Genomic DNA, 9044 nt, shown 5'->3' with positions numbered 1-9044 from the left:
ATTTTGTTTCCTTATTTAGCTATTTTACATTTTAGTTCTATTCAAACCGAGAAAAGAAAAACAAGAAACTCTAAACTTATGTGGTCTTTTCTTAAGTCATTTGCTTATTCTTTTATGCGCCATGTAATATACTATTTCCATATCTTGATTATCAAGGACAAACGGGTCCGTAACCTTTCATTCAAAAGGATCCGTAAGGTAATTTGTGTTTACCGAGGAACGCTCACTCCGATTTTTGGTTAATCAATTAAACATGAATGCATCCCTCAAGCTATCCCGGGGATGGATGTCATCCGTCAAGCAAAGTCCGGTATGGGGAAAACAAATGTGTTTGTTTTGTCAACGCCGCAGCAGAGATGAACCGAAAGCCGGGTCAAGTAGTTGTTCTTGTTCTATGCCATACACGGGAATTAGCTTACCAGGTATGTCTTTCTATCCAGTGACTTGTTGGAACTTGAAAAGAAGTGTTTTGATGATAACTACATTCTTTTGCACCGCTTGTTGTGGGTGATGGTAACTTTTTACTTTTGATAATGGGCATTTGTGGCAGATTTGTCATGAGTTTGAGAGGTTCAAAGACCTACTTACCCGATCTTAAGGTTGCTGTTTTTATGGTGGTGTCCATATTAAAAATCATAAAGATCTATTAAAAATGAGTACCCACATGTTGTTGTTGGAACCCCCGGGAGGATATTGGCACCGCAAGAGAGAAGGACCTTCCTTTGAAGAATGTGAGACATTTTATCCTTGATGAATGTAACAAGATGCCGGAGTCACTCGGTAATTCTTTTTAATACTTTATAAGTCGGGTTTTGACTCTCTAGTTTCTGGTTTTAACCTCTATGTAAATTATTTTGTTACATCTTTTGTCTTGATTCCAGTTTTGTTGTTGAATGTTTTAAATTATGCGGACGCGGAAAGATGTGCAGGAGATTTTTAAGATGACTCCTCATGATAAGGAAGTCATGATGTTTTCTCGCAACCCTTAGCAAGGAGATACGCCACCAAGCAAGATATTTATGCAAGACGAATGTCCTTGAGCCAATACTTCTTTAACATGACCATTGTCCTTTTTGTAATGCCATGTTTCTGCAACAAATCACATTAATGGACTTGGTGGTTTCAATATTTAACTGGACAAACTTCAGCATCTTTGATCTTTAGTTGCTATTTCCTTTGGTACCTTAGGTTTTAATGTTGGTGCAAGGATCCGTAAATTGTTTGCCGGATTACCTTTTGTAATGTGATTAGGTTGTCTATTAACATTTATCTTGTCCAACTCATTCGTTCTTGGGTGATCAAAGATCTTACCTCGCTGATGTGGGCATCCGTCTTTAGCTTTCATCGCTCTAGTATTATGCCACTTTACCTTGCATTGTTGACTTTTTTTGGGAGTAGTAGGATATTTTTGGGTGAGATTCATTGAGAATGTGAGCATCCGTCTTTAAATTATTTGGATTGGGATATGAGTTGAAGATTTGTCGGTTCTTCATTGTTTTGGTACTCAAATCTATTAGCTTGAGGAAACGCCCAAATTTTTAAATATGAACGCTTTGTCTTCAGCCAATGGAAATTTATGTAGATGATGAAGCCAAGCTGACCTTTACACGGGCTTGTATTGTATACATGAGACTTAAAATCTACATATTGATGTTTATGCTAACAAGTAAGGCCGGGTTGTGTCATAGTTATTTGTTTAGCGGATGAAATTTTTCTCGCCAACATTTTTATCAAAGATTACATCAAACTAACTGAGGGAGAGAAGAATCGCAAGTTGAATGATCTCCTTGATGCATTGGATTTCAATCAAGTTGTCATCTTTATGAAGAAGAGTGTGAGTGGAGCAGAAGTTGAACAAATTACTTGGGGAATGCATCTTTCCTCAAATTTGCATCCATTCTAGGATGCATGTCACAGAAAGAAAGGTTAGCACTTATATCTCTTTCTTTCTTTTTCGAGATATGTTGGACATCTACTTGCTATGAAGTCCTGCCTCAACATGGTAAGTGAAACCACCGCTAGAAAAAATCTCAAATATTCTTTTCTCTCATGACTTTCCCTGCTTTGATTCTTTGGTAAGGTTTCAATGCATTCACTGCTTACTTTAGATATTAAGGTGTTAGGATGTCATAGTTATTTGCTAAAGTTTTTCCTCACTTTGGTAGATTAACCGATTAAGACACTCCACTTGTAAGCTGTTACAACCTGTTTGAAAGGTATTACCAAGGTGTTCTAGTGTTCTACCCACGAATGAAGGAGCATCAAGCAAGGGAGGCAAAAGGAACCTTAGGAATAGCCGCAGAGGCGGGGAAAGGACGATGTAGAATAGGGAATACATTCCAATACAGCCTAAGGTAACCCTTTTCATATTTCCCCTGTTTTTGTTTGTTGGTGTGCTTGATCAATATGTCACTTTTTACGTTATGCCTTTTCACATTGTTGCTTTCTTTGTTAGTTGAAAGTGCATACAAGGTTAGAATAAAACAATTACAGACCCATTTTTTTTTTTATCCCTTCACTTTCACGCCAATAGCTTATACAAGCTACTTAAGAGAAATCAAAGTTTACTAATTAACCATCTATCCACCTTAAAAAAAAAAATGACCTATCTCTTGTAAACACTAAAGTTAAGTGTGAAAATTCAAAATATGACCTAGGTGTGGCTATTGGGTTTTCTTTTTATTCTTGCGACAAAGCGAGATTGAGTTCCGCTGACTTCCGCTTTAATTAGTTTAGAGGTTAGTCTAGTCTTCTTCCCAAATAGCTAGTTTAAAATCATTTTGCAAGATGGGGTTTTGTTTTATTAGTTGGAACTTGTGTTTTAGGGTACGTAAATGAACTATATTTAGTTTGAAATGTAAACTGTGAATCTCTTTTCTTCTTTTTGAGTTTGAGCTTGTGCTCGAACTTGAATTTGAGCTTGTGCCCTATATTAAGCTCCTCAGTCAAGTTCGAGCTCGAAATATGCTCATTAAATGTGCGAAGTCGAGCTTGAGCATGCCAATACTCGACTTCGGTAGCTCGATGACCAACCATAGTTGCCAATGCGCTTATAGGACTTTAGCTTAAAACTTTTTGTCTACTTATAGGATTTAATTCAAGTGTATTCTTTGCAGGAGAACTCTTAGAAGGTTAATTGTAAATAGTTTCACTAGATTAATTTTCATTACCTACCTTAGTTTATGGTTTAAAGACCTTATTAAGTTAGTTTTTGTCGCCCTATTCATCCCCTTCTTAGTAATATGATGTTTATCTTTGGTTGCAAGGGTCTTCGCTTATTAATCGCTTTCAAATATTGTTTGCAGGGAAAGGTGACATTCACCATATGTTGATGAGTCACAAGTGCATAATCAAGATGTCATATGGAAGAGTGAAGACTACATGCTTTTGGAGATATCGAATCATAGTTCGCAAGGTGTTGTAAAAACTATACTTAAAATAGTTATGTCGAGAAGATGAGATCTTTCATTTTGATGCGTAAGGATTGTTTACTCGGATAATTATGTAGCTTGTACTTAGGTGGTGCGGTTCTATTTATACTTAAGTTTTAATTTCTTAAGCTATAAACATATGATAGTTCTAGACTTAAGTTGTAATTATTTAACTAAGTGTTGTTTGACTATCAATTGTTCCAAGTGAGTATTATTTGTTTTACATGAATGACAATATTTGTGAATGTAAATATTTATAAATTTGGGAGTTGTTATAGGTGGCTTGTGAAAAAACAGAAGAGAAAATTCTAATAATTTTTTTAAAATAACAAATTATTACTAACGGATAATGTAAATCGCTACAAAGCAAAAGTGATAGTAACGGAAGGGCAAGTGTCACAAAGGCATAATTACGAATATTTTTATTTCTTGGGAATGAATCAAGCACAAAATAAATAACCAGCATTAATAAAATTACTAACGGTTGATAATGTGTTCTTGCTGAAATTAATTTCAGAATAACACTTGATAACCGTTACTAAATTTTCTAACACTCTATATCCGTCACTAATATCTGTTTACTAATATTTGTCACGCTTTTGTGTCGACGGAAAATAACCGTTACTAATATTTTTTGTAACGGATGTGCATCCGTTACAAATAAGCTGTTATGGTGTAGTGTTCTCTCACCAAATTTCTCTCCCACTTTTTTGTCTCCCGTAACTCTCTCTCTTTTCTCTCTCCAACTCTCTCCCACTTTTTTGTCTCTCGTAACTCTCTCTCTCTCAACCAAAGGAACCAAAAAAAAAAAAAATGAAAAAGAAAAAAAATAAAACTCTTGTTGCTCTCTCCCACTTGAGTAGTTTGATTCTCAGTGGTAATAAATTTTATGGTGCAGTGCCTTCAAGTATTGGGGATTTGAGGACTTTGAAATTTCTTAATATGAGTAATTGTGGGTTTTCAGGAAGAATTCCAAACAACATTGGGAATTTATTGAGTCTCACAACGTTGGATTTGAGCCATCAAAAATTTTCTGGTGAGGTTCCAATTGAACTTTCTAGCTTGCGTAATTTGCAGTTTATTTCATTAGAACAGAATATGTTATCTGGTGATGTACCTGAAGGGTTTAGTAGTTTATCAAGTTTATGGTATCTGAACTTACCGTCCAATGCTCTCTCCAGTGAGATTCCAGCAACTTACGACTTTCAGCAGGGGTTATTGGTACTGTCTTTATCTGATAATCGTGTTTTTGGCACGATTCCAACTGAGCTTGGTAACTGTTCTAATCTTGAAGTACTTGTGCTTAGATCGAATCGGTAAACTAGTGGGCTACCAGTTGATCTTTCACGGCTTTCCCATTTGAAGGAGCTTTATCTTGGGAACAATAATTTTTCAGGTCAAATCCCGGAAGAAATCTTGCATTATACAAATGCTAACGCCTCTCATTATTGAATGAGAATCACCTTCGTAGCATACCAAACTCGATATCTAAGCTATCTAACCTAACTAGGGTTGGATTTATCTGCAAACAACTTGACCGGTGTAATTCCTGAGTCATACTTATATTGCTGGATTTCGTATTTTTGAAACTTATTTTTCGTAGCAAATTTTTTTGTTAGTAATTTTTTTTTTTTGTAGTTAATTTTTTTTTTTTGCGGCTTCTTGAATTTCAATATCAGGAGTGATGGGTATGTCAATGGGCATGATGTAGTGAAGCTGAAGTTGAATTTGGTTTTTCTTTTTTTTGTTGTGTTTCTAATGGTAATTAGTAAACTGGTTTTTATAAAGTACCGATAAACACATTCACAAGGATTGGATCTTTAGCTCAAATGGTAGAGCACTTTGGGGTTATCCAAAGATATGGTGGTTCGAATCCACCAAGATCCTATATTGTTCATCTGCATAAATTTAAGAGATGTTTAGAAAGTATTCCTTGTGTTGAAATGAACTGGATCGCGAAGCTAGACACCGCCAACTCCGGTTTAACAGATACTAAAAATGAGAAAGAAACTGCTAATACCAAGTGCAGGATGAGAATAAGGATTTTGCACTTCCTGAGAGATGCTTAAGCTTGGCTGATGAGTTTGAATGATCAAGATCAAATGTTTGTTTGTCTGGAATTGTTGGGATTGCAGTTTTTTATCAATGATAAGGACTTTTAATATAAGTTTTGTTAGTGAGTTCTGAATTTTCTATTCGAATTTTGATGTTTATGGACTAATTGCAATTTCTGTTTTGGTTGACGTTATTTTTCTGTTTCTTCTTTTCACTGTGCATTGAAATATCTAAGGTTCTTACTGCCTTAAGCTTTAGCTAGATTGTTAGTTGCCTTCAACATATTCAAAATGAATTAACAAATGTCCATTCTAAATAGCATGAAGCCTTCAGCTTTGACTTTTTATCCCAATATTGCTTTACTGAGAGACGCTTAAGATTGCCTTTACTGAGAAGTCTTTATCCTCTAATTCTCAAGTTGACATCCTGTCCAGCAAAGCTGCCACAACAGAATTTGCTGCCCACAACTTTGAATCTCTTCCAGGACAGAAGTTTATCTCATCATTTCAGAAGTTCATCCATAATGGTAGACCTTCTTCTACTGGGAGCATGACATTTATTTCGACTACAAATACTACAAGAGCTAGTCATTTTGAAAGATGACCAAAACAAAAAGTTTTAGCTCTGGCAGAAGTGCAGAACCAACTATGTATTCATAAGTGTCTTGTTGTGGTGTTAGGTCCAAAATAAGAAGTTCCATATCTACTCTGGCTAAACCAACCATGTATTTACATTCTTAATTCAGAAAACTTTAACTGCCATTTGAGCTATTAAAGTGATAGGCGAGATAGCATCAGTTTCCATTATAATTGAAGGACACTAAAAACATAAAAAGATATCAAATACAGAGCACGCTGACAAAGACAGATCCACCAAATACATGCGCCTTCAGAAATAGTCCGACCACTAACTACTAATCAATAAAATTATAAACCACCACAACATCACATCTTTTACTTACTTGTTTTAGCTAGGTCTTTACATTATGTGCCTTCCATATGTCAGTCCATCTTGTCCATGTAAACCATGTAAACAAGTGACCAGACCATCCGACTTTGGGATTTACTCTTATGAAATCTGTACCACGCACCACCAACTGCCATGTACTTTATGCATATCAATGCAAAACCTCATCACCTAATATCAAGCAAAAATTTAATAGCGATAAAGATAAAAGGAATACAATACTAAAAGGTAAAAAAACAATACTAAAAATCAGTGTGTACCCGAGGCAGAATAAGAATCATCATCACTATTAGAATTTGTATTAGTTTCATCCTCCTCGTCACATGAAATTTGTGAAGCTTGTTCGCTACAAGGCAATTAACATAACAAAGAATATGTGAAATACACTTTTAGGATTAAAAATGAAGAAATAATAAATTGGCATTTCTTACCCATTATTAAACATTGGACAATTCCTTTTGTCATGAGATACTCCAGCCTTATTACATCCATTGCACCTTTTTACCTTTACTTTGCTTCCCCTTTCTGAGTGCCTTCTCTTTGCCCCTTTTAAGCCTTTTTCCGCAACCTTTTGACCTTGCTTGACTCGGTTCAGTATAATTATTTTCCATATTAGAACTCATACTTCTAAGAAAAATATTTTTATCGCGTGTTGCTGCTACACTTGTGCCATAATCAATTAACTTCTTAATCTCTTCAAGTGCACTACATAAAGCATCAGTATACACTTTAATTGCTTCTTTACTTCTAAGAGCTTCATCAACTACAATTGTAGACATTTGAATCAGTTTATTCCTCATCAAAAGGTATAATTTATTATCTTTTATCTCCATTCCACCATCATCAATGACTGTCTCTGATTTTGCAGTTTTACACCATCTCTTTAGAATGTATTGGTTCGGAAATTTATCAAAATCATGCATCTTTTTCAAATATGCCAAAACATGTCTACAAAGGACCCCCACACTTTCAAACATTTTGCAACTGCATGAAACCAAATACAAATCTTTTTTATTACAAACTTCCCGCACTCTATACTTTTCCTCCACTTTCTTCTCCAAAATTTTCCTTTCAACTTTATAAACACAACAACTGTCATCGTCACTAAGAAGCTCAAATCTATAGTTCAAGCTCTCCCACAACTCATCTTGAAATTTAAAAAACAACTCAAGTGTATAAACATCAGCCATATGTACCAAAAAATTATGGGGCATTTTCAATTTAGGCTTCTCAATCATATCTTTGTTATTAGCCATTAATTCTTCATGGCGTTGGTGCATAATTCCCCTACCAAATTAAATAATAAAATCTACTAAAGAATTTTCCTTGGAAACATACCTCTTATAGAATGAATGAGCACTTTCCGCTCACTGGCTACTTGACATACCAGCAGAGAAAATATGGTTCACATATGCAGGCACCCACTGTGAACGGATATCGTACATTGACTGTAGCCATTTGTTTTCATGTAAACCACTCCTTTCAACAAGATCATTCCATTTGGAGTCAAACTCGTCCTTCGTCTCACATCTCCATATGCAACTTGAAAACTCACCATAGTACTCAATATACTTAACTATATCTAATCTCTCGGAAAATTTCGTTAATATGTGCCAACTGCAGTACCTGTGATAGAGTACCCAAATCTTTAATATGCCAAAAGAAATAAAAAGAAAAGAAAAGAAAAGAAAAAATTACAATACCTGTGATAAGTAGTTGAAAGAACTTGAGAAATGACTTTTGTCATTGCTGGATCCTGATCTGTTATAATCATCTTCGGCGCTTCGCTTGGCATAGCTTCTAAAAATTGGTCGAATAACCAACAAAACGACACTGCGGTCTCATCACATAAAAAAGCACAAGCAAATAAAATAGTCTGGCCATGATTATTAACCCTAAATAATGATGCAAAAATCAATCCATATCGATTGGTCTTATAGGTAGTATAAAAAATAACCACATCTCCCAAAAACTTGTATTCTCGCCTAGAGGTTGTATCCGTCCAAAAACAACGAGTAATTCTTTGTTCAGCATCTGCCTCAATTTTAAAAGTGAAAGAAGGATTCTTTACTTATTCCAATTTTAAATACTCGTGAAACATATCTCCATCGTGGCCCTTCATCTCATTACGCTTGTTCCTTTTCTGGTTATATAAATCCTTATGTATAAAACCAATGTTTCCTATCCCACCTGACTGCACTCCAAGAAAGTTGAATTGTTGATGTTGTGGTATATTAACCATGCTAAGTTGCTGCGTTAAACATTTTTGGGCATTAGAAAAGCCACGCGTGAGATCTCAGAAAGTGTACTCTACTCGAAGTTGACAACGAGTGAGTATGCCCTTCAACGAACATACTAACTACAAATGCACCGGATTTTGTCTTCGTCACTCCTACTTTTGCTTTACAATCTTCTTTTATATTACCCCAACGCCTTTTTTGCCCAACATCCGCTACTATTAAACTTTTTCCTTGTTTATAACAAACATATTCCTTTCTTACCGTTACACCATCCTTCTTCTGTTGAGTCCAACTACGTATACTAAATCTAGCTATTTTTGCATATGCGTTGTAAAAGTTGTAAACCTCATCC

At 35.3% G+C, this 9044-nt stretch overlaps 1 protein-coding gene and 1 pseudogene across 1 annotated transcript; one reads left to right on the top strand and one right to left on the bottom strand.

Annotated features, from left to right (window-relative positions):
• Positions 1-252: 252 nt before the first annotated feature.
• Positions 253-6089, top strand: LOC147491938 (DEAD-box ATP-dependent RNA helicase 15-like; annotated as a pseudogene).
• A 138-nt stretch (positions 6090-6227) lies between these two features.
• On the bottom strand, positions 6228-7642 carry LOC147491937 (protein FAR1-RELATED SEQUENCE 9-like). The gene is made up of 4 exons (XM_086567361.1): positions 6939-7642; positions 6713-6798; positions 6616-6623; positions 6228-6305 (listed from the first exon to the last, which is right to left on the bottom strand). The coding sequence occupies exons 1-4, from the start codon at positions 7640-7642 to the stop codon at positions 6228-6230; spliced, it is 876 nt and encodes a 291-aa protein (XP_086423487.1).
• Between the last annotated feature and the right edge of the window lie 1402 nt (positions 7643-9044).

The sequence above is a fragment of the Coptis chinensis genome, chromosome 6 (assembly GCF_015680905.1).
Source record: "Coptis chinensis isolate HL-2020 chromosome 6, ASM1568090v1, whole genome shotgun sequence".
NCBI classification, from domain to species: domain Eukaryota; kingdom Viridiplantae; phylum Streptophyta; class Magnoliopsida; order Ranunculales; family Ranunculaceae; genus Coptis; species Coptis chinensis.
Note: the sequence above shows the minus strand (reverse complement) of the source record. Positions and strands in the feature narration are given on the sequence as shown.

Excerpts from the sequence above, each read along its gene's own strand:
- LOC147491937 (XM_086567361.1), bottom strand. The coding sequence starts at position 7,642 with ATGGCTGATGTTTATACACTTGAGTTGTTTTTTAAATTTCAAGATGAG. Across the intron at positions 6,799-6,938 it reads GGTAAAAAGGTGCAATGGAT|CGAACAAGCTTCACAAATTT; the intron begins GTAATAAGGCTG and ends ATTGCCTTGTAG.